General features: G+C 43.5%; 1 protein-coding gene across 1 annotated transcript in view; it reads right to left on the reverse strand.

Annotated features, from left to right (window-relative positions):
* Positions 1-25,592, reverse strand: part of STK11 (serine/threonine kinase 11) — a 90,465-nt gene that overhangs the window by 39,604 nt on the left and 25,269 nt on the right. The window contains exons 5-7 of the mRNA XM_040417567.1: positions 25,111-25,247; positions 24,537-24,664; positions 418-475 (exon numbers count right to left, since the gene is read on the reverse strand). Coding sequence (XP_040273501.1) covers positions 418-475; positions 24,537-24,664; positions 25,111-25,247 — 323 coding nt within the window. The remainder of the gene's footprint in view (positions 1-417; positions 476-24,536; positions 24,665-25,110; positions 25,248-25,592) is intronic.

The raw sequence follows: 25,592 nt of genomic DNA on the forward strand, positions 1-25,592 counted from the left end.
TCACAGCCTAAATTATAGGCCAACGGTATTCCAGGTATACAGTTAATACTGGCACTGGCTTCCTGATATTGAAGGGACGTCCAGGATTGAAAAAACATGGCTGTTTTCTTCTAATAACACCACCCCTATCCATGAGCTGTATGCGTTATTACAGCTCAGCTCCACCGAAGTCAATGGGGCCGAGCTGCAATACCGCACACAACCTGTGGACAAAGGTGGTGCTGTTTTTGGAAGAAAGCAGCCATGTTTTTCTAATGCTGGACAGCTCCTTTAATACCGACTGTAAATTAAAGGTCCTTGTGTTAGTCCTCCTTTAAAAGCAAAGTTTAGATATACCGAGTCCACTTATCTGTATAACCATTTTCCATTAAACACGGTTGACAATTAGAATGGAAGAAAAAAAGAAACTTGACTTACTTGTGTCGACGAATCTGCTGTATTGAAAACCTCTTGGTTGGGTCATATTCCAGCATTCCTAGAAGAAAAGAAACCGTTTTAAATCTGAAGACCTGAAGCCATAAGTACATTCCATATTTATCATAGGATTTAAAGGGGTATTCCGGTAAGGCAACTTCATTTTTGAAAAACTGCATTAAGGCTGCAACCCGTGACCCAACCAGAACCCATACCTATAGATATAACCAGAGCTTCACTTTACCTTGCAATCCATTTGTCTAGCTCCTGTGTGAGCCTGCAACACACAGAGTATCATGGCGCCTGATCTTCCCTCAAAAAACTACAATCCCCACAATCCCTAGCTTTCTGCTGTGAGTGTTAGTGTTTATTGATTGGCTGCCTGATAAGTCAGTGGGAAGAGACAGGACCAAGAAAGAAAGTAGTCTAGAAAAAACAGAAAAAGAAAGGAAGACCATCAGCATCAGGCAGCAAAAAGGAGTTTATACTCCTGGGTGTCTTGAAATGCCATCCAGCTTTTCCACGGTAGGCTGGGTTCACACCTGAGCGTATTCGATAAGCGCTTTTTACAGGCGTTTTTATCAGGCGTTTTTGAGGCGTATTTTGGGGCGTTTTTGTATTTTGGAAACGCTCGTAGTACACGCGTTTGTGTGATTAATCCAATGAAAAACTGCCACAATACGTGCGACAATACGCCCCAAAGAAGCTCCTGTACTTCTTGGGGCGTAGGGCGTTTTACATCGCTTTCGTACGCGCTGTAAAACGCTCACGTGAGAACCATGCCCATAGGGAAACATTGGTTTTTGCCTGTTGAGCGTTTTACAGCGCGTAGGAACGCACTGTAAAACGCTCAGGTGTGAACCATTCTCAGTGTTTTGTAGTGAATCAGTTAGATCCTCCATCCTCATGATCTCCTGAATTTTACATATTAGGTAATTATTGATTATGAATTAGTCTTAAACAGTGATGCCCAACCTGCTGCCCTCCAGCTGTTGTAAAACTGGACCACTGGATATATAAGCAATACATTGACTTTAATCATTCATGAGTGCTGACTCAGTTTTCTTCTTTCTTAGTATCTGGTACACTGCCCGTTTATGGGATCCCAAAAGGCATGGCACGCAAGAAAGCACCATGGTCCTTTCATTCTAGCAACTGGTAGAGGTCTCAGCACCAAGACGTCATCAATCACAGCTTCTGATTATTCACATTATGAAGCTGAAGTCTCCAAGTCTTTTAAATGACTTCCATATTTCATTACTATTTTTTGGTGTGCGTCTGACTACAGCATGTGCTTTTTGATAGAGTTCTAGTTTTGCGTTTGCAAGCAGGGCAGTGGAATTGTGGCCTGAGGAATTAGCTAGTAATGTCAGTTGTGTATCATTTTGGTGCATTTTTTGCATATATATTTTTTCCTCTGCACAATGTATCATTCTGTGCAAGATGTCCTTGTGGTGCATGCGGTCCGCACCGGCATCCTCCATTGTACGCATTTTTTGCTGGGGATTGCCATTGTCTGCGGACCGCATGCAGAGGAATTGCACCCCCCGGTTATAGACGCGCTACAGTGTCTGGGTTTGGAGCATTTCCACCCGTTTAGGCCACTTTTTTCAGTGAGTTTTTGTCTTTATGTGTATGGAATGTACCACTTCATTTTGTTGGTAACATTATTTTGCACCTGGTAGCTTCTGTGTCACATGGTCTGATGTGGGTGTGGCTTCTGTGTCACATGGTCTGTTGTGGGTGCGGCTCACAGCTTTATCCTACCTCACACTGCATTTGTGATACCACTATGGAGGCATGTGAGAGTCTGGCTGTGAGTTGGTTCAGACCCTGTTCACACACCACGGGCAGTTGAGTGGTAGGACCCCATGCGTGCTGAGACACCGTGTCGTGGTGCATGAGGGGCTACGATATGTTCCTGACTGGAAGATATTGGCAAAGTTCTCAGCTTTTAACATCGGCCTGAGGAATTAGCTAGTAATGTCAGTTGCGTATCATTTTGGTGCATTTTTTGCAGTGATTTGTGTACGTATATTTTTTCATCTGCACAATGTATCATTTTGGTGCATTTTTTGCAGGGATTCAAGCAGGGCAGTGCCCACATGCATTTGAGTACAATGTTCTTGACCCATATACTGCAGCTGAGGGGGTTTGAAATGGTGAGTATACCTTATATTATTTTAACACCGTCCCTGCCTTTGATTCTTTATTTTTTGCTTGGAGAACCCCTTTAAGAGTTATACTTAAAAGGGTATTCCCATCTCAACATTTGTGGGATATCGCTAAGATATGCCACATATGTCACATAGGAGCGGGCCCCACTGCTATGTCCAGGATGGGCCCTCTAAATGAAACGAAGAGCAGTTGCACATCAGCGGTCACCCTCCATTTCACCAGTAGGGGAGTTACGAAAATAGTTGAGTGCTAGCTCGGCTATTTAAGTCAGTCCCATAGCGGTGAATGGAGAAGTGGCCGCGCTTTGGAAGCCTGTTCTGCAGATAAAAGTGGTTCCCAGAGGAGGGACCTACACCTATCTGACATTTGTGGCATATCCTAGAGATTGGAATACCTCTTTAAAACAACACTCCTAGCAAAAACTGACGCACTCCGTTATGCTTGGTGCAGGGCCTGAAGCAGCAGTACACAACTTTAAAGAAAACCAAAGAGAGAAGTCATGCACTGTCCTACAGGCCCTACACTAAGACTAACACAGTCTTTCTTTAATATGGAAAACAGGAGAATGAAGTTTAATGAAGGGTAGCATGGTGGGTAACTTATTAGCACTGGGGTCCTGGGTTTAAATATGATGAAGGGCAACATCTGCATTAACACCAACCAAAAATGTACCTCCAGATCACTCAGTAAGGATACTTTCACATATGCAATTTCCTATCCGGTTTGGAGATCCTTCAGAGGATCTCAAAACCAGAGGAAGGGGACAAAACTAATGTATGCATTCAAATGGATGCATTCAGTTATTTTTTGTTGTCTTGTGACCAGACACAAAAATGCTGCAAACTGCAGTTTTGTGTCTGGTTTGCAAAACTGAACAAGCCGGATCCAGCACTAAAAACAATGCAAGACAATGGTGCCAGTGCCGACTGAATTACAATAGTGTTCGTGCCTGATCCAGTTTGTTTACTTGCGGTTTAATACAACCGCATCCGAATGGAACGGATGCAGCCGATTGTATTAAATGAAACTGAAGCGTTTTCCTCCTGTTTTGAGATCCTCTGCCGGATCTTAAAACCAGAAAGGGAATCGCATATGTGAAAGTGGCCTAACATGAAATATATATCCAATAAAAATCCAGAGTTTGATCTTAATTTAGATTAAAAAAAAGTGAGCTGTCAAGGAACTAGAGATAAGGGCTACTGATCAAGCCGTCAGAGCAGATTTCGGGCAGATTCACTGAGAAGGAGATGCAAAATTCTGCAAATACACAGGGACCGAAAGTTGTAGAAGACAGTTTAAAGTTTAAAGGGGTTGTCTCACTTCAGCAAGTGGCCTTTATCATGCAGAGGAAGTTAATACAAGACACTTACTAATGTAGTGTGATTATCCACATTGCTTCCTTTGCTGGCTGGATTCATTTTTCCATCACATTATAAACTTCTGGCTTCCATGGTTGTAATCCATCAGTGGTGGCCGTGCTTTCACACTATAGGAAAAGGTGCTGGCCGAGACAGTGGGAGCGCACATAGTGTGTAAGCACGGCCACCGCTGCTGGATTACAGGGTGGTCGTAAACATGGAAACGAGCAATGTATAATGTGATGGAAAAATGAATCCATCCAACAAAGGAAGCAATATGGATAATCACATATTGACGACCCCTTTAATAAAGACCACTTGGAAAAGAAATTATTTTTAGTATAACATAAGTAGAATGTATTATTAATAAAATAAAAAGTCTCCAAATAGCCTTTAATTCAGAAACTGAGACAGGAACTGGCAATATAAGGCTTTAAAATGGGCAGCTATACACACCACCCATAGATGCATTTGTGGATGATTTCATCATAACAACCAATCCACGCATGACTCTCCCATGCCTTGCCAACATCTAAACACTTTAGTAAACTGTCACATTTCTTGTCCTCAAGCCTTGATAGATAAATTGGCCCACATACCAGCCTCCCTTCTTTGCATTGGCTCCATCTTATTTTTTATTTGATGCACTTATATAGCGCTGCCATTCTGCAGCTCTTTACAGACATTAGCATCACACTGTACCCAATGGGGCTCACAACGTAAGGTCCCCATCAGTATGTCTTTGGAGTGAGGGAGGAAACCGCAATACCCGGAGGAAGCCCACGCAAACCTGGGGAGAACATACAAACTCCATGCAGATGTTGTCCTTGGTCAGATTCGAACCTAGGACACCAGTGCTAACCACTGAGGCGCCCATCAAACTCCACTGGATAAACCTGGCGGCCTCTGCAGCGCTATGGTATGATCATAATTATGTCACACTATTGATACAAATCGATCTCGCCAACTTTTCCTTTGTGTCATTAAAAACACACATTTTTTTTAATAGGCATGGGGTGGCTGTAAACTTAAAAGGATATTCTAACACCTTAGCTCTTCCCAAAAAAGTTGCGACTTCAAGACATTTGCCCACACAAGCATGCCACACAGCTTTCCCCCATTACTGAATAGTTTGACACCTCTTCCCCTAAACAATATGTGCCAAAGGAGGAGGAAAGAAATTGCTTGCCGAGACTCGCATACACCCTTACCTCTCAAATGATGTTTCCTCTATACAGGCCGCTTGAAACGGCAATTATCAGGACCAAACCTTTTGTTTCAGGTAACAGCCTCATTTACATGCAGCTATCACCCCCGCTGTATGACAGGAGCGATCGCTCGTCACCATACACATTCATTGTTACAGAACACAGAATGATCTGCCACCCATAAAGAATAATTTGGGGTGCCAACAATGCTTTCATCAGATGAACAAAATGCTCGTTCCTCGGGTGAACGGTGATCACTCATGAGTGTGTATGTTTACTGCAATGGGGAGAGGGAAATAATCCACTTCTAGCAGGGTCTTATCTCTTGCAAAAATCCAATTTCCTGCAGAACTCCATGGACAGTCATGAGGCCCCTATACACATCAGAGCGACGAGTCTGGCCATGACAATACATATTTCTAATACAAACAAAAATTTGTATTCTCTAAAGACGCGGCTTTCCACTTTTTTCTCGTGAGTCCATAAATCTAGGTGGTCTTTTGAAAACGTAAGAAGCATTTTTGAATAGCACTGGTTTCTCTTTTTTGTAATCCCTCATAAGCACCACAATCTGTCAGTTCCCATACACCTTCAATTGCTGTTGACCGAGAACTCATTTGGCTACTCATATACATGCATGTTCGGTTTGGTTGAGCATGCATCTGTTTTCAGCATCAAAAAAAGGAGAACGCTTATCTACTGCCAGAACCTAAAGCATGGAGCATTGAAATTCAACTTGGCACCTTTGGAAAATGAAAGGCGGGATCTGATTGGTTGCTTTGGGCAACACAGCCAGTTCTACTTTACACCAGTTTGATAAATCTCCCCCATAGTTTATAAGGCTGTAAAAAGACATTTGTCCATCCAGTTCAGCCTGTTATCCTGAAAGTTGATCCAGAGAAAGGTAAAAAAAAAAAAAAAAGCCCATTAGGTGAAAGCCAGTTTTCCTCAATTTGGGAGAAAATAATATTTTCCCGACTCCAATCATGCAATCAGAATAACTCTGTGGAGTTAGTATGTACACTGTTTGTGTAGCTAAGATTCATATAGAGGCATCCGTTGCTACTACTGAACCACGAGAAAATACTAGTTTCTGTCCATCATGACATGGAGAATTATGACATGGAGGGCAATAAACTCCTTTTTAAACATTTCAACAGCTCCAGTCCAGGGGAGGACTGGCCATAGACCCTACAGGAAAATATCCTGGTGGGCCAACACCCAGAGGGCCACCCAAGCCCTCCTCATGGTTGCTGGCCAGTACATAATGATCTGATGCTCTCAGCTGTAAATAATGTAGGAGCATCAGGTACTTATTCACCTGACCAATATCCACAGGTCCCCTTCTGAATTCAAATGCATCACCATCCTCAGGGCTGTGATACAGTTGAATTCTGTGGTGAGGGTGGCAGTATGTTGTGCTGCACTGTGGTATTTGGTTCTGCTGGGGCGGTATTTTGTGTTGCACTACGTTACTGCTGGCCCTGTCTACTTCTGTTGGCCCTGTCTACTTGTGTTGACCCACCATTAGGAGAAATAAAATGTCTGTTGTTCTATTAGTGTACACCCGAAACCTGTCCTAAATCACACAGCAGGACAAGTTACTTCACTCTAAACTAAAGAGCTGCCTCATCCTTCTCTCTGCTCTGCTGGTCAGGGATCAGTGTGATTAAGGACAGCAGCCATTTTATTTCTTCTAATGATTGCTCCCTAAACAAAACCAGCCATTCTAACTAATGAAGGGTATTTGGCAATGTGTTTATAATAAAGTAATATTATCATATTATTTTCATTTTGTTAATTCACAGAGAACCCCTTTCAGCTCCCAGTCTGTCCTTGCTGCAGTTAGGTTAGTTTCACATCTGCGGCATAGATTCTGGCAGGCTGTTCCATGTACCTTCCTCGGCCTGTTTACTATTTCTGACCCTTCGCTGCCTGACCTGTGCCCCATTACCATATTAAACTTTTGATGATCTATCCTGTGCTTAGTGAGCAGAGAGTGGTTATTAATGGTACACACTCAGATTGGGTGACTTTCACTAGTGGGGTACCTCAGGGGTCAGTATTGGGCCCTATTCTCTTCAATATATTTATCAATGATCTTATGGAAGGCTTGCACAGTAAAATATACATTTTTGCAGATGACACTAAACATACAGTTAGGTCCATAAAAATTGGGACATTGACACAATTCTAACATTTTTGGCTCTATACACCGCCACAATGGATTTGAAATGAAACAAACAAGATGTGCTTTAACTGCAGACTGTCAGCTTTAATTTGAGGGTATTTACATCCAAATCAGGTGAACGGTGTAGGAATTACAACAGTTTGCATATGTGCTTCCCACTTGTTAAGGAACCAAAAGTAATGGGACAGAATAATCATAAATCAAACTTTTGGTTGCAAATCCTTTGCAGCCGATTACAGCCTGAAGTCTGGAACGCATAGACATCACCAGAAGCTGGGTTTTAACCCTGGTGATGCTCTGCCAGGCCTCTACTGCAACTGTCTTCAGTTCCTGCTTGTTCTTGGGGCATTTTCCCTTCAGTTTTGTCTTCAGCAGGTGAAATGCATGCTCAATCGGATTCAGGTCAGGTAATTGACTTGGCCATTGCATAACATTACACTTCTTTCGCTTAAAAAACTCTTTGGTTGCTTTTGCCGTATGCTTTGGGTCATTGTCCATCTGCACTGTGAAGCGCCGTCCAATGAGTTCTGAAGAATTTGGCTGAATATGAGCAGATAATATTGCCCAAAACACTTCAGAATTCATCCTGCTGCTTTTGTCAGCAGTCACATCATCCATAAATACAAGAGAACCAGTTTCATTGGTAGCCATACATGCCCACGCCATGACACTACCACCACCATGCTTCACTGATGAGGTGGTATGCTTAGGATCATGAGCAGTTCCTTTCCTTCTTCATACTCTTCTCTATCTTGGTCTCATCTGTCCATAGGATGTTGTTACAGAATTGTGAAGGCTTTTTTAGATGTCGTTTGGCAAACTCTAATCTGGCCTTCCTGTTTTGAGGCTCACCAATGGTTTACATCTTGTGGTGAACCCTCTGTATTCCCTCTGGTGAAGTCTTCTCTTGATTGTTGACTTTGACACACATACACCTACCTCCTGGAGAGAGTGTTCTTGATCTGGGTTTGTTTTGTTTTTTCAGCCTAATGATGGCTTGCTTCACTGATAGTGACAGCTCTTTGGATCTCATCTTGAGAGTTGACAGCAACAGATTCCAAATGCAAATAGCACACTTGAAATGAACTCTGGACCTTTTATATGCTCATTGTAATTGAGATAATGAGGGAATAACACACACCTGGCCATGGAACAGCTGAGAAGCCACTTGTCCCATTACTTTTGGTTCCTTAACAAGTGGGAGGCACATATGCAAAGTGTTGTAATTCCTACACCGTTCACCTGATTTGGATGTAAATACCCTCCAAATAAAGCTGACAGTCTGTAGTTAAAGCACATCTTGTTCGTTTCATTTCAAATCCATTGTGGTGGTGTATAGAGCCAAAAGTGTTACAATTTTGTCGATGTCCCAATATTTATGGACCCAACTGTAGATGCCCGTGATGATAACATAGTCCTACCACTTTGGAAACCACTAGTCAGACCACACATGGAGTACTGTGTACAGTTCTGGGCTCCTGTGAGTAAGGCAGACATAGCAGAGCTGGAGAGGGTTCAGAGGAGGCAACTAAAGTAATAACTGGAATGGGGCAACTACAGTACCCTGAAAGATTATCAAGATTAGGGTTATTCACTTTAGAAAAAAGACGACTGAGGGGAGATCTAATTACTATGTATAAATATATCAGGGGTCAGTACAGAGAGCTATCCCATCATCTATTTATCCCCAGGACTGTGATGAGGGGACATCCTCTGCCTCTGGAGGAAAGAAGGTTTGTACACAAACATAGAAAAGGATTCTTTACGGTAAGAGCAGTGAGACTATGGAACTCTCTGCCTGAGGAGGTGGTGATGGTGAGTACAATAAAGGAATTCAAGAGGGGTCTGGATGTATTTCTGGAGTGTAATATTACAGGCTATAGCTACTAGAGAGGGGAGTTGATCCAGGGAGTTATTCTCATTGCTGGATTGGAGTCGGGAAGGAATTTTTTATTCCCCTAAGGTGGGAAAAATTGACTTCTACCTCACAGTTTTTTTTTTTGCCTTCCTCTGGATCAACTTGCAGGATGACAGGCCGAACTGGATGGACAAATGTCTTTTTTCAGCCTTATATACTATGTTACTATGTATGTTATGCTGGAGACCAAACTACATATATAGTAAATACTCACAATTGTTCTGATACTATGGGGGAGATGGATCAAAACTGGTGTAAAGGAAAATTAACTTAGTTGCCCTTAGCAACCAAAATGCAGTAGCCTAAATGCAGCCGTCTCCTCCTAAACTTCCTGGGTCACATGCACTAACATTAGAGGGGAAAAAGACATGGTTACAGCCAAAGATACAATGCATTTCTATTTTATTTTTCATGCTCTACAATAGAGATGAGCGAATCAATTCCTACAAGTTGACTTGTTCATCAAACAGAGTTCTTGAAAAGTGAGGGTCTGTCTTCTCTTCTCAAGAGGCTTCCCCCTTTTATTTGATTGACAAGGCCAGAAATCTCAAGCCTGCGCCGCTGCTTCGACTAATGGGGCAAGAACAAACGCTTCTACTGGAGCAGCAACAGTCCATGCACCACTACTTGGAAATGTAGCAGCGCATGCATAGTTGCTTTTCCAGCATCAGCAGCAAAGCCTCTGCGCTTGCACCTCCGAACGCGCAAGATTGTCAGGGCTGGGCGAGATGTCTGGCTTTGTCAATCAAGAGGCAGAGGGGAGAGCCTCACTGCTCAAGAACTCTGATCGACTAATCGATTCGTACAAACTGATTCGTTCTTCTCTAGTCTGCAATTGTGATATCGGACAAAATAAGGGCAAGAAAAATCTGATGTTAGGTTTTTTGGCTTTTGATTAATGTTCCTTTAAGACCTACATGCAAAGTGATTCACGATCAAAGGATTTTTATAGCTCTTGCTATTTCATGCAGCAAAGGAGTGCAGGACTTTATTTGCATGGAAAGCTCAGATCAAATTATTCAGGAAACCTATTTAGATTCAGCAAGCGTAAGGGCTTCTCTCTCAGTCTCCAGCCTCTGTGATCCTAGGCTCTCCTCCTTCCTATCCAAGACACCCACACAAAGACACGCAGCTCTGCACCACTGAATGAAGGTTTACATTAATAACCTCTGTGGAGTTTGCCATGAATGAAAAGACGTCAGAGCTTCTCCTGGACAGACTGTGGAGGGGGTTTGATCGCATATTAAACATTTGGGTAAAAACTGCTATGATGAAGCAGCTCCCCCCACTGTACAGCAGAGGTAGTGCAGACATCTCCCTTCTGTTTAGCAATCAGATGGTGGTGCATTGCTGCTGCATTGAGAATAGTGGGAACTAGAACCCTGAAGCTTCCTTCATGGCTCCTCAATATCATACTCAGTATCTCTTATCTCATTTTCACTGTAGAAATAAAGCTACAGTTTACTTATTTATCTTATGATGGGGCAGAAAAATCTATTCTGCCCTAGATTATTTGCATCTGCTCCCCTCTTTCTGTGGCAGCCAGTGCATTACATGGATTACTCTGTTACTTTTTGTGTATATTCACCTTCCTCATACCTCTACCTGTCATTGAATGGCCTCTCAAAGTATTTATTCTCTTCATACTATTCACTATATACTCTGAATACCCGCCGACTAATTGTGATTATGGCCAGTTAAGGCTAATTCCACACTTGCGTTGCTAAATCCGGTACGTGAAAGTGTGAAAGTAGCCTTAATCATATGAGCTATTGCAGGAATTCAGTCGGGAAACCAGACATCTGTGGAAGCCCATGACAAAATATTGAATGGACTCAACCTACTTTTTCATGAAAAGGGGGGGAAAAAAAATAGAACCTGCCACTTAAACACGGAAAGAGTCCGTTAGAGAGGGTTCACATTAAAGCAATGAAGCAAGTCTTTGATAAGAGTGTGTCTGAAGGTTCTCATTCATCAAGGTCATGGTAGATCTGCAGTAATAAGTCAGAGCAACTGCACTTCTTGGATTTTCTCTTGAAGAGTTCTCTAGTCATCCAGCTGGCTCTCTGGGAAGAGTAGTCTTGCAAAATGAATGTCATGTTTGATCACAGAAAGAACCGTGTGGATGTTAAAGGGGTTATCCCATAAGTAATGTAAAAATGAAACTCACACATCATATAGTACTTGACAGCCTCTTTGTAACAAAGAACCAGCCCTGTACCTCACATGGATCCAGAGATCTCCCCATTCATTGCCGCAATTACTCGGTTATATTTATTTCAAGCTGGCAGCTCAGGGAGCGTGTGTCTTTTCTGCTGCAGCTGGCGGCAGTTGAAGGATGGAACTGGGCATGAGCGTCCACCTCAGTGAGCAGGGCAGAGAATTTTGAAAAAAGTACAAACAGCAGGTAGCGCGATAGAGATAGATTTCAGTGAATAACTCACTGGCCATACTAGGTTTTTAATTACATGCAATCATAAAAGAATTCAGATCCAGATGCTGGTTTGATAAATGTAAAATATTTTTAATGGGACAACCCCTTTAAAGGACTGTACAGTCCTCCTGCTCTGATCACAGGAAATGCAGATAACTGGACTGAACCAAGAGCCTGAACTACAACCACGTTGCTTTACACTATCCCATTGCTTAGACCACAAATCTTTTATAATTTGTTCTTTTATTTCACCCTACACCCAGTTTAGCTAACATTCCTCCATTGTCACTACTTCATACTTCTATATGGCTGTGTGACGTATCCCTGTAATATCTCGTATAGGACAGGAAGGATGTAGCGTTTAAAGGTGCACCAAGCAGCCAATAACTAGCTAGCCTATACACTTCTAGTGCAGGAGCACTGCAGCAGGCAATACAGGGGGCCCTAAAGGGGTGTTATAATACAAGGAGCATTACAGAGGGGTTATAAATGCAGGAGGGCATTAGAGCTACAAGCTGCAGTATAAAAAAAGAAGGCACTACAGAGGGGCATTAATAAATGCCAGAGCACTACAGGGGCATTATAAAACAACTGGCACTACGGGGTATTTTAATGCAAGAGGCACTAAGGGGGTGGAGGGGAGTTATAACTTCAGGAAAGCATTAGAACTACAGAGGGCACTGTAGGGTGGCATTATAAACACTGAAGTTACTACAGGTGGCATTATAACTACTGGAGCTACTACAGGGGGTCTTCATAAATATTAGGGCCACTATAGGGACATTATAACTAAGGAGGACACTAGAGGGGGATTTAAACACTACTGGGAGCTCTTAACCCCTTAAGGACTCAGCCCTATTTTACCTTAAGGACTTGGCCATTTTTTGCAAATCTGACCAGTGTCACTTTAAGTGCTGATAACTTTAAAACGCTTTGACTTATCCAGGCCGTTCTGAGATTGTTTTTTCGTCACATATTGTACTTCATGACACTGGTAAAATGAAGTCAAAAAAATTATTTTTTTTGCACAAAATAATACCTAATTTACCAAAAAAATTGAAAAATTTGCAAATTTCAAAGTTTCAGTTTCTCTACTTCTGTAATACATAGTAATACCCCCCAAAAATTGTGATGACTTTACATTCCCCATATGTCTACTTCAAGTTTGAATTGTTTTGGGAATGATATTTTATTTTTTGGGGATGTTATAAGGCTTAGAAGTTTAGAAGCAAATCTTGAAATTTTTCTGAAATTTACAAAAACTCAATTTTTAGGGACCAGTTCAGGTCTGAAGTCACTTTGCGAGGCTTACATAATAGAAACCACCCAAAAATGACCCCATCTAAGAAACTACACCCCTCAAGGTATTCAAAACTGATTTTACAAACTTCGTTAACCCTTTAGGTGTTGCACAAGAGTTATTGGCAAATGGGGATGAAATTTGAGAATTTCATTTTTTTGCCTAATTTTCCATTTTAACCAGTTTTCCACTAACAAAGCAAGGGTTAACAGCCAAACAAGACTGTATCTTTATTGCCCTGACTCTGCCGTTTACAGAAACACCCCATATGTGGCCGTAAACTACTGTACGGCCACACAGCGGGGCGTAGAGTGAAAGGTGCGCCGTTTGGTTTTTGGAAGACAGATTTTGCTGGACTGGTTTTTTGACACCATGTCCCATTTGAAGCCCCCCTGATGCAGAGTAGAAACTCCATAAAAGTGACCCCATCTAAGAAACTACACCCCTCAAGGTATTCAAAACTGATTTTACAAACTTTGTTAACCCTTTAGGTGTTGCACAAAATTTAATGGAAAATAGAGATCCAATTTACAAATTTCACTTTTTTGGCACTTTTTTTCCAGTTCCAAAGCAAGGGTTAACAGCCAAACAAAACTCATTATTTATGGCCCTGATTCTGTAGTTTACAGAAACACCCCATATGTGGTTGTAAACCGCTGTACGGGCACACGGCAGGGCGCAGAAGGAAAGGAATGCCATACGGTTTTTGGAAGGCAGGTTTTGCTGGACTGGTTTTTTGACACCATGTCCCATTTGAAGCCCCCCTGATGCACCCCTAGGAGTAGAAACTCCAGAAAAGTGACCCCATTTTAGAAACTACGGAATAGGGTGGCAGTTTTGTTGGTACTAGTTTAGGGTACATATGATTTTTGGTTGCTCTATATTACACTTTTTGTGCGGCAAGGTAACAAGAAATAGCTTTTTTGGCAGTTTTTTTTTTTTTGTTATTTACAAAATTCATCTGACAGGTTAGATCATGTGGTAATTTCATAGAGCAGGTTTTCCCGGACGCGGCGATACCTAATATGTATACAATTTTTTTAATTTATGTAAGTTTTACCCAATGATTTCATTTTTAAAACAAAAAAAAAGTTTTAGTGTCTCCATAGTCTAAGAGCCATTGTTTTTTCAGTTTTTGGGCGATTATCTTAAGTAGGGTCTCATTTTATGCGGGATGAGATGATGGTTTGATTTGCACTATTTTGGGGTGCATATGACTTTTTGATCGCTTGCTATTACACTTTTTGTGACGTAAGATGACCAAAAATTGCTTTTTTTACACCGTTTTCATTTTTATTTTTTTTACGGTGGTCATCTGAGGGGTTAGGTCATGTGATATTTTTATAGAGGCGGTCGATACGGACGCGGCGATACCTAATATGTATACTTTTTTTAATTTTTGTAAGTTCTACACAATGATTTCATTTTTGAAACCAAAAAAATCATGTTTTAGTGTTTCCATAGTCTAAGAGCCATAGTTTTTTCAGTTTTTGGGCGATTATCTTAAGTAGGGTCTCATTTTTTGCGGGATGAGATGACGGTTTGATTGTTACAATTTTGGCGTACATGCGACTTTTTTGATCACTTTTATTATCTTTTTTTGGGAAGTAAGGTGGGCAAAATTTAAATTTCATCATAGTTTTTAATTTTTTATTTTTATGGCGTTCACCGTTCGGGTAAAGTAACATGACCGTTTTATAGATCAGGTCGTTACGGACGCGGCGATACCAAACATGTGTAGGGAATTTTATTTTTTTCATTTTTATTCAGTGATAAATGTGTTTTTTGATTTTTACTTTTTTTGACTTTTTTTGACTTTTTTTTTTTACCCAGACCCACTTGGTTCTTGAAGATCCAGTGGGTCTGATGTCTGTATAATACAGTACTGTACTCTATATAGGGTACTGCACTGTATTTTACTTACACTGAACAGATCTATGCTTTTAGCACAGATCTGTTCAGCACCATGGACAGCAGGACGCCTGAGCAGGCGTCCTGTTGCCATGGGAACCTTCCCCGTCTGCTCAGAACTTCGCAGACGGGGAAGGGTGAGCACGGGGCTTCGGGGGGCTGTCTGGGGGCTCTCTCCCTCTCCATCGGGGGGCTGCAAAGGCACTGCAGCCCCCCGATCGGAGAGGGAGGGAGCTCCCTGAGCTGTTAACCTTTTCCATACAGCGGTCCGTACGGACCGCTGTATGGAAAGGGTTAAACGGCTGACATCGCATCACCGATGTCAGCCGTTTATACCAGGGTGCCAGCAATGTGCTGGCACCCTGGTATACCCACTGAACACCAATTATTATTAAATGGGAGGCGGGCGGGGGATCGCGATCCCGCCTGCCGCACCGCCCGCCTCCCGCAACGCCCCCACCGCACCTCCCACCGGGCTAAAATCATTCAGAGGTGCAGGGGGGGTGATAAATATATATTTTTGCAACACTAAAGTTTCTGATCGCCGCGGTCAGGGACCGCAGTGATCAGAAACTGCAGAAAGCGCAACAAACCGCAGGTCTGAATTGACCTGCGGTTTGTTGCGATCGCGGACATGGGGGGGGTCACGGGACCCCCCCGTGCATTTAGCCAAGGTGCCTGCTCAATGATTTGAGCAGGCACCGGGTTCCGATCACTGCCAGCCGCACGGCAGTGATCGGAACAACACATGACGTACCGGTACGTCATGGGTCCTTAAGGACTCGGGAAACATGCCGTACCGGTACGTCATGCGTCCTTAAGGGGTTAAAGGATGCCTTATAGAGGAGCTTTGTTACTTCTGTATAGGGGGGCCTTATTTTTACTTGGGCACTATGGTGGCATTATTACTACTGGGGGTGCTGTGAAGGCACTATTATATAGAGAACAATGCTACTAATGGGGGCACTCTTGGGGAATAGTATCACTATAAGGGGTACTGTAGAGGGCACTTTTACTATTGAGAGCAGTCTGGGGGCACTATTACTATGGGGCGACTGTATGGCACTATTATTTTTGCAGTATTGTGTTTGTGGGCATTGGGAAGCACAGTTGGCACATGACTGGGGTAGAAGCAGGATGACAATTTTGGGGCACCAGGAGGGGGGAGGATGATAGAAAAGTGAAGAATCTAAGATGGCTGTGTGCCAAACTCTGCAGAGATGAGGCGTGGCTAAAAGAAGTCATCAAGGCGGTCTGCTCTGAATGAAAAATGAAGATGAAGAAAGAAAACATCACTGGATGTAAGAGGTGTGTGTGCTATATTCTATTAATAATAATTTTTCATTGTATTGTATTTTAAATGAACACTGCCCATCAATTGGAAATTTTTTCTACGTGCACCCAATATATCGGGCCATGTTTGATACCAACTAAGAAGACAGGTTGGCATTAGCAGGAGGTGCTCAAACCCACATGCAGTTGTGCATATATATAGGGGAGCAAATCCTGCACTTGTGGCCCGTTGCTAATGGCAATCCTCAGCAAAATGCATACGGTGGAGGATGCCCGCGGCGAACCACAAGTGTAGGATGTCTATTGTGGTACTTGTGGTTCGCCAAGCAATCAAAAAATAAAACTATGGCTCTCAGACTATGGAGACAATAAAACATAATAGTTTTTGTTTAAAAAATGATATCAGTGTAAACTTACATAAATAAATAAAAAAGTAGACATATCAGGTATCGCCGCGTCCGTAAGAACCTGCTCTATAAAAATATCACATGATCTAACACCTCAAGTAAACACCATAAAGAAAAGAAAAACGGTGTAAAAAAAGCAATGTTTTTGTCACCTTACATCACAAAAAGTGTAATAGCAAGCAATCAAAAATTCATATGCACCCCAAAATAGTGCCAATCAAACAGTCATATCATCCAGCAAAAATGACACCTTACCTAAGACAATCGCCCAAAGACTGAAAAAACTATGGCTCTCAGACTATGGAGACACTAAAAGATGTTTTCTTTTGTTTCAAAAATGATATTGTCTAAAACTTACATAAATAAATAAAAAAGGTAGACATTAGGTGTTGCCACGTCCGTAAGAACCCGCTCTATAAAAATATACATGACCTAATCACTCAGGTGAACACTGTAAAAAAAAATTAAAAACTGTCAAAAAAGCTATTTTTTGTCACCTTACACCACAAAAAGTGTAATAGCAAGCGATTAAAAAGTCATATTCAACCTAAAATAGTACCAATCAAACCGTCATCTCATACCGAAAAAATACACAAGACTCTACACAAGACAGTTGCACAAAAAAAAAAAAAATCTTTATTATGTAAAACTGAAACAACCAAAAAAATTTTTTATTTGGTATTGTTGCGTCTGTAGCAACCTGCTCTATAAAAATACCACATGATCTAAGGGCTCTTTCACACTTGCGTTCTTGTCTTCCGGCATAGAGTTCCGTCGTCGGGGCTCTATGCCGGAAGAATACTGATCAGGATTATCCTAATGCATTCTGAATGGAGAGAAATCCGTTCAGGATGCATCAGGATGTCTTCAGTTCCGGAACGGAACGTTTTTTGGCCGGAGAAAATACCGCAGCATGCTGCGCTTTTTGCTCCGGCCAAAAATCCGGAACACTTGCCGCAAGGCCGGATCCGGAATTAATGCCCATTGAAAGGCATTGATCCGGATCCGGCCTTAAGCTAAACGTCGTTTCGGCGCATTGCCGGAGCCGACATTTAGCTTTTTCAGAGTGGTTACCATGGCTGCCGGGACGCTAAAGTCCTGGCAGCCATGGTAAAGTGTAGCGGGGAGCGGGGGAGCAGTGTACTTACCGTCCGTGCGGCTCCCCGGGCGCTCCAGAGTGACGTCAGGGCGCCGCAAGCGCATGGATCATGTGATCACATGGATCACGTCATCCATGCGCATGGGGCGCTCTGACGTCACTCTGGAGCGCCCCGGGAGCCGCACGGACTGTAAGTATACTGCTCCCCCGCTCCCCGCTCCTACTATGGCAACCAGGACTTTAATAGCGTCCTGGGTGCCATAGTAACACTGAACGCATTTGGAAGACGGTTCCGTCTTCAAATGCTTTCAGTACACTTGCGTTTTTCCGGATCCGGCGTGTAATTCCGGCAAGTGGAGTACACGCCGGATCCGGACAACGCAAGTGTGAAAGAGGCCTAACCTGTCAGATGAACGTAGTAAATAAAAAATAAAAACTGTGCCAAAACAGCTATTTTTTTGTTACCTTGCCTCACAAAAAGTGTAATATAGAGCAACCAAAAATCATATGTACCCCAAAATAGTACCAACAAAACTGCTACCTTATCCCGTAGTTTCCAAAATGGGGTCACTTTTTTGGAGTTTCTACTCTAGGGGTGCATCAGGGGGTCTTCAAATGTGACATGGCCGTGTCTTCTGCGCCCTGCCGTGTGATCGTACAGTAGTTTACGACCACATATGGGGTGTTTCTGTAAACTACAGAATCAGAGCCATAAATATTGAGTTTTGTTTGGCTGTTAACCCTTGCTTTGTAACGGGAAAAAATGGATTAAAATGGAAAATCTGCCAAAAAAATAAAAAATTATGAAATTTCATCTCCATTTTCCATTAATTCTTGTGAAATACCTAAAAGGTTAACAAAGTTTGTAAAATCTGTTTTGAATACCTTGAGGGGTGTAGTTTCTAAAATGGGGTCATTTTTGGGTGGGTTCTAAAAAGTAAGCCTCAAAAAGTGACTTCAGACCTGAACTGGTCCTTAAAAAGTGGGTTTGGGAAATTTTCTGAAAAATTTCAAGATTTGCTTTTAAACTTCTAAGCCTTCTAAACGTCCCCAAAAAATAAAAGTAAGAATTAGTCTTACCAGTAATGATGTTTCCAGGAGTCCGACATGACAGCACTACATGGAGGTTGTCTCCCCCGCCCACTATTGGGACAGGAAACAGAGAGGTTAAAAGCTCCCCCCCCACCATCACCAGTGTTTTATAGATTATCACACAATAATGGGTAACATAGTGAAAAAAAGTAAAGGAAGATTACTCTAATCATTAGGGAGGGAACTACCAGTGCTGTCATGTCGGACTCCTGGAAACATCATTACCGGTAAGACTAATTCTTACTTTCCAGGACATCCTCCATGACAGCACTACATGGAGTAGGAATACCAAATTAATCCAAAAACTAGGGAGGGACCGCAGCCTGAAGAACTTTACGTCCAAAAGACTGGTCAATATTCCCTGACACATTTAGTCTGTAATGCTTACAAAAGGTTTGGGAGCTTGCCCAGGTGGCTGCTCTACATATCTGGTCGATAGAAGCATTCGCATGTTCGGCCCATGAAGCCGAGACTGCTCTCGTTGAATGAGCCCTAATCTCCTGGGGACAGGGAAGCTCCTGGCTCTGATAGGCCTCTTTAATGACTATCTTAATCCATCTAGCTAAGGTTGCTTTAGAAGCTTTCTTGCCTTTATTGCGGCCTGAAAATTGAACAAACAGATTTGAGTCCACTCTAAAGGAACTGGTAACGTCTAGGTAGAAAAGGAGAGAACGTCTGACGTCTAGAAGATGGAACTCCTTCTCCCTTTCGGTCTTTGGGTCTGTGAAGAAAGTTGGTAGTACTATCTCCTGGTTACGATGAAAGGAAGAAGCTACCTTCGGTATAAAGGACGGGTCTAGTCTTAATAGGACTCTATCTTCACAGATTGTAAGGTACGGTTCACGGATGGTGAGGGCCTGGATCTCCCCTAGCCTACGGGCTGATGTGATAGCCACTAAGAACATCATCTTTAAGGTCAGGTTTCTTAGGCTACTGTCGTGTAGGGGTTCAAAAGGTGATTTTGTTAAGGCATTAAGAACTAGCGACAGATCCCAGGGAGGGACCTGGGACCTTAGTGTTGGCCTAATCCGTGTGGTTGCCTTTAAGAACCTGCTTACCCATCGATTTTCTGACAGGGAGTAGTTTAGAAACCAACTTAAGGCTGCAGTTTGGACCTTAAGGGTACTGGGCCTGAGACCCATGTTAAACCCTTCCTGGAGGAAATCAAGAATATCTCCCACACTCGGGAGTAGAGGATTCTTCTCTCTCAGCGCCATCCAGGAGCAGAATTTTTTCCAGATTTTATTATAAATCGCCGAGGTCACCTGTTTATGGCCTCTCTGAATAGTGGCTATTACTTCTTCTGAGAAGCCCTGTAATCTTAACAAGTCCCTTTCAGAAGCCACGCTGTTAGTTTCAGCCTGTTTATTTCCGGATTCCATATTGGACCCTGATGCAACAGGTCTGGCCTGAGAGGGAAGGGAACCGGTTCTTCTTGACTCAGGGAGGACAGGACCGGGAACCAGGCTTGTTTTGGCCAAAAGGGAGCTATGAAGATCACTTTGGCCGATTCTCTGCTGATCTTCTTTAGGGCTACTGAAATCAGAGGGAAAGGAGGAAACGCATACGCCAGCTTCATGTTCCAGGATTGAGATAGAGCGTCTACGGCCGTGGGGTGATCGGCAGGATTCCGGGAGAAGAAGGAGGTTGTTTGAGTATTCTCCCTTGAAGCAAAGAGGTCGATGTCCGGATATCCCCATGAGGCTGTCAACTCTAGAAACACCTGTCTGTTCAAAGTCCACTCGTTTGGATCTATAAAGTGTCTGCTGAGGAAATCTGCTGACTGGTTTTTTGAACCTTGTAGGTGTACGGCTGAGATTGACAGCACATTCTCCTCTGCCCAGGAAAAAATCTTGTTTGTTAGATTCTGGAGGAGAGGGTATCTTGTTCCTCCCTGATGTCTGAGGAAAGAGACTGCTGTCATGTTGTCTGACAGGATTCGTATGTTCTGTCCACTCAGAAGATCCTGACTCTGTCTCAGAGCTTCCCAAACGGCCTGAAGTTCTCTGAAGTTTGAAGACCTGTTTTTTATGGTCTGGCTCCAGGTTCCTTGGAAATAGTAGATTCCAACCTTTGCCCCCCAACCCTGTTGGCTGGCATCTGTAGTTACTATGACGTACGGATTTAGATTCCAGGAAACGCCTTTTGATAGGTTGCTTGATGTCTGCCACCAGTCCAGGGATCTTCGAGCATTCTCCTTTATAAGGATCCTCCGGTCTATGGATCGGTGGTCTCCGTCCCAGACCGATAGAATCATCTTCTGCAGGACTCTCGTGTGATGTTGACTCCACGGTACTGTAAATATGCAAGATGTCATCAGGCCCAGGATGCTCATGGCATTTCTGATGGTGCACACTGATTTCCCCTGAAATGCTCTCAATTTCTTGACCAGGTTTTGTTGTTTTTGAGGTGGAAGAAAAGACCTCTGTAGGTTTGAATCTAGTAGTGTTCCCAGGAAGATCTTCTTGGTCTCTGGTAATAGGTCCGATTTTTCCCAATTTATGATCCAGCCGAGATCTTGTAAGAGGGATATTGTTGTCTGGGTTTGTGACGCTAGAACCGGTGCAGAGTCTGCGGTCAGGAGGAGATCGTCCAGATAAGGTACAATCTTTATTCCCTTCAGCCTGAGGAAGGCCACTATCTCTATTATCAATTTTGTGAACACCCGGGGGGCTGTTGATATCCCAAAGGGCAGGCACTGAAACTGATAGTGGTTTACTCTGCCTGCTTCCCTTACTGCAAATCTTAGGAATTTTTGGTGGTCCGGATGTATTGGTACATGGTAATATGCATCTTTTAAGTCTAAGGTGCACATTACCGCTCCCTGAGAAATGAGGGGTGTTGTTGATCTTATTGATTCCATCTTGAAACGACGGTACTTTATGAAGACGTTTAGAGGTTTTAGGTTGATTATAGTTCTGAAAGAACCATCCGGCTTCTTGACCAGGAATAACCTTGAATAGAAGCCCCTGCCTTCCTGACCCGCAGGGACGCGAGTCACTGCACCTAGATTTTTTAGTTTTGCGACGTCTTTTAAAAGATTTTCCTGTTGTGTACCTCCTCCGTACCCTGTTAGCACAAATTTGTGTTGCGGAATAGATATGAATTCTATCTTGTACCCTTCTTGAATAATTTGGAGCACCCAAGGATTCTGAGTTACCTGGCTCCATGCTGGGAGAAAGGATCTTAATCTCCCCCCGACTGGTCTGGCGTCATTGTTTGTCCTGGGAAGTGTTGGGGTTAAGCAGAAATCCTCTGCCCCTACCCCCTTTAGGATAGGACCATCTCCCTGATTTCCCCTTATCCTTATACGCTTGGTTTTTTGGCTGGAATTTTTTACGAAAAAACTGCGTCTTCTTAGTTTTAGTCTCAGGAAACCCTATCTTTTTATCTGAGGCCTTCTCCAGAATTTTGTCCAGACTAGGGCCGAACACGTATGATCCTGAGAAGGGGATTGCACATAGCTTATTCTTTGAGGTGAGATCACCAGACCAGTTCTTCAGCCACAAAGCCCTTCTTGCGGTGTTCAGAAGGGCCCCGCCTTTAGCTGCGAACCTGACTGACTCTGCTGAGGCGTCTGCTGTAAAGGCTGTCGCCATCTTTAGGAGCGGGATAGTCTCCAAAATGTCTTCCCTGGGAGTTCCCATTGACAAATGATTCTCCAGCTGACATAACCACAATAAAAGGGACCTAGCCACTGAAGTAGCTGCCACGTTAGTAGACATTAAGGCCGCAGAAGCTTCCCAAGATTTCCTCAGGAGACCATCGGCTTTGCGGTCCATGGGGTCTTTCAGCTGGGAGGAGTCTTCGAATGGGATCGCTGTTTTTTTAGCTACCCTTGCGACCGGGGCGTCGATTTTGGGGATTTCTTCCCAAATTTTAGTGTCCTCTTTGTCGAAGGATAAACGGCTTTTAAATTCTCTAGGAATAAACAGCCTTTTTTCTACATCCTCCCATTCATCCAGGATCATTTGTTTTAGGCTAGAATTTAAGGGGAACACCTTCCTCTGTTTTGTAATCAGGCCAGCAAACATCTCCTCCTGAATGGATCTCTTAGCTGGTTCGTCTGAGATATCCATAGTCTGTCTAACTGCAGTTAGGAGGGAATCCATATCCTCAGTTGAGAAGCAGTACTTGCGTCTCTCCTCATGGGATGAGGAAGGTAAGGACTCCTCTTCTTCCTCCTCCCCTGAATATTCCACCTCTATGACCTCTGTGTCTGACTCCAAGATTTCCCTAGGTCTTTTAATCCCGGTGGTCTGTTCAGCCACCTTAGGCGTTATTAAGGAGGAAACTGACGCTTTGACCTCTTCCTTAATGATGGCTCTAATGTCCGTTAAAAGGGACGACTGTTCCTCTTTCATCATTTTGTTAATACAATCGGTACAAAGCTTCTTTGTATATGACTCCTGAAGCCTTTTATTGCAAATAGCACATCTCCTGGGCTTCTTTTTGATGTCCACCTTTAGGGTAGGATCTTTCTCTCCCTAGGAGACATGGTGATAGAAAAAACAGGCCATAAATCCCTGAGCCTATCACTATCCCATACGCCAGCTTCACCACATGTAGTGCTGGGTTACTCACATGTCCCTGGGCAGGAGGGTCTGGGGACTGCTCTCTCACACCGGACGAGTCCATGACTGAGGGACTGACACCTAGCCCACCAGACTTTTAAATGCCACTGGCACTTACCCCTCCTGACGTGGATGCTCCTCCCACAAATTCTGGATGGACGCGAGGCCGTTCGCTAGGCCTCCAGCGTCCCTCGCCGCTTGGGGATCGTCCGCAGGGCGCCGCCATGCTGGTTCCGGCGTCGGAGGTCACACGCATGCGCACTCCTCTGCCGGCGCTTAGTCGTCACTTCCGGTTCAGCGCCGAACCCGGAAGTGAGAAGAGAAGCGCTCCGGTTCCCGCGCGATCCCTCCTGGAGGAGCGTCCTGCAGCCCAGAGCCCCAGCGGGGTTGCGGCTACCGTATCCCAGCCCCTGGTATACCCGCCTCCAGCCGCGAGTCGCGTGACCCACAGGTACTGGAGAGGGCTGGGAGGCTAAGGGACCCCAGCATAGGGGTTTTAGCCCGGCGAAATAGAAAAAGAAAAAAGGATTATACAGGTCTACAAGAGACCACTCTCTGCCCTGTCCATTATTGGGACAGGAAAAAACACTGGTGATGGTGGGTGGGGGGGGAGCTTTTAACCTCTCTGTTTCCTGTCCCAATAGTGGGCGGGGGAGACAACCTCCATGTAGTGCTGTCATGGAGGACGTCCTGGAAAATGGCATTCACAAAATGATCCAAACATGAAGTAGACATATGGGGAATGAAAAGTACTAACTATTTTTGGAGGTATTACTATCTATTATAAAAGTAGAGAAATTGAAATTTTTCAAAATTTTTGGTAAATTTGTTATTTATTTATTTTATAAATAAAAATGAATTTTTTTTTACTCAATTTTACCACTGTCATGAAGTACAATATGTGACGAGAAGACAATCTCAGGATGGCCTGGATAAGTAAAAGCGTTTTAAAGTTATCACCACATAAAGTGACATGTCAGATTTGCAAAAATTTGCCTGGTCCTTAAGGTGAAATATGGCAGGGTACTGAAGGAGTTAAAGGAGGAAAAAAAAAATCAGAGTGCAGAATATATTTATCATATGCTCCAAAGACACAGAAATTGAGCTTATTGGTGACACTCTTTAATTCATTCACTTATCTTAACACCTTTTTACTTACCCCTCAGCAGGTCAGACAGCAGCGGCCCACATTCTTCTGGAACCGAGTAGTCTCCCTTTCCAATATTCTCAAACAGTTTGTATATATTATCCCCTTCAAAAGGGTACAGCCCAGTAGTGATATTATACCTGTGCATAGAAAGGGAATACACCATTCCAATAAGCCACTTTAATATCATTGTAGGGGCTGGGGCTGTCCCATCATAAGAAATGATCACTTAGTCACAGTATTTGATCGCTGATCACAAGAATGGGTTAAGGGGCCCAAACAGTGAATGGAGTGGTGACCACACATGCACCCTGGGACTGACGGAGATAGATAAGCATTATATTCTACGTTGGCAGTCTTATAGGTGCGAATGGAGCAGCAGTACACATGACTGGCTATTGCTCGATTCACTACGGGTACTCAGGGACCCAGTTCTTGCGATCAATGAGGGTCCCACCGGTTAGATACTTATCAGCTATCCAGTGCATGCATAATAAGTTATTATGGTGGGACAACCCATTTAAGGTTTTGGGTTAATGGATAAGAGTGTGCAATGTTAGGGGTAAATCCATAATGACAAACTCACAAGGTAACGCCTGCTGACCAGATGTCCACTTTAAACCCTGAGAAGGTGTCCAGGCCATTTGCAATTTCTGGAGGCTGAAAGGCTGGGGACCCCTGGCTGGTCCTGCAAGTATCACCCTCAGCAAATGGGTGTAAGGCCTGTGGAGAGCGAGAGGTTATTACCAGATACTGTTTTACCTAAAGCTGGGTTCACACGAGCGGATGCCGTGCGTGACATCCGCTCCGTGAATGACAGCCAAGACCCGATGCAGACTGCAGAGGCACGGAGCATTAACATGATTGATAATGCTCCGTGCCTCTCTGTGACCTCTTTACGACGAAATCACAGTGACAACTGTGATTTTGTAGTAAAGAGGTCACAGAGAGGCACGGAGCATTATCAGTCATGTTAATGCTCCATGCCTCTGCAGTCTGCATCGGGTCTTGGCTCTCATTCACGGAGCGGATGTCACGCACGGCATCCGCTCGTGTGAACCCAGCCTA

The sequence above is a fragment of the Bufo bufo genome, chromosome 2 (genome assembly GCF_905171765.1).
Source record: "Bufo bufo chromosome 2, aBufBuf1.1, whole genome shotgun sequence".
Classification (NCBI taxonomy): Eukaryota; Metazoa; Chordata; class Amphibia; order Anura; family Bufonidae; genus Bufo; species Bufo bufo.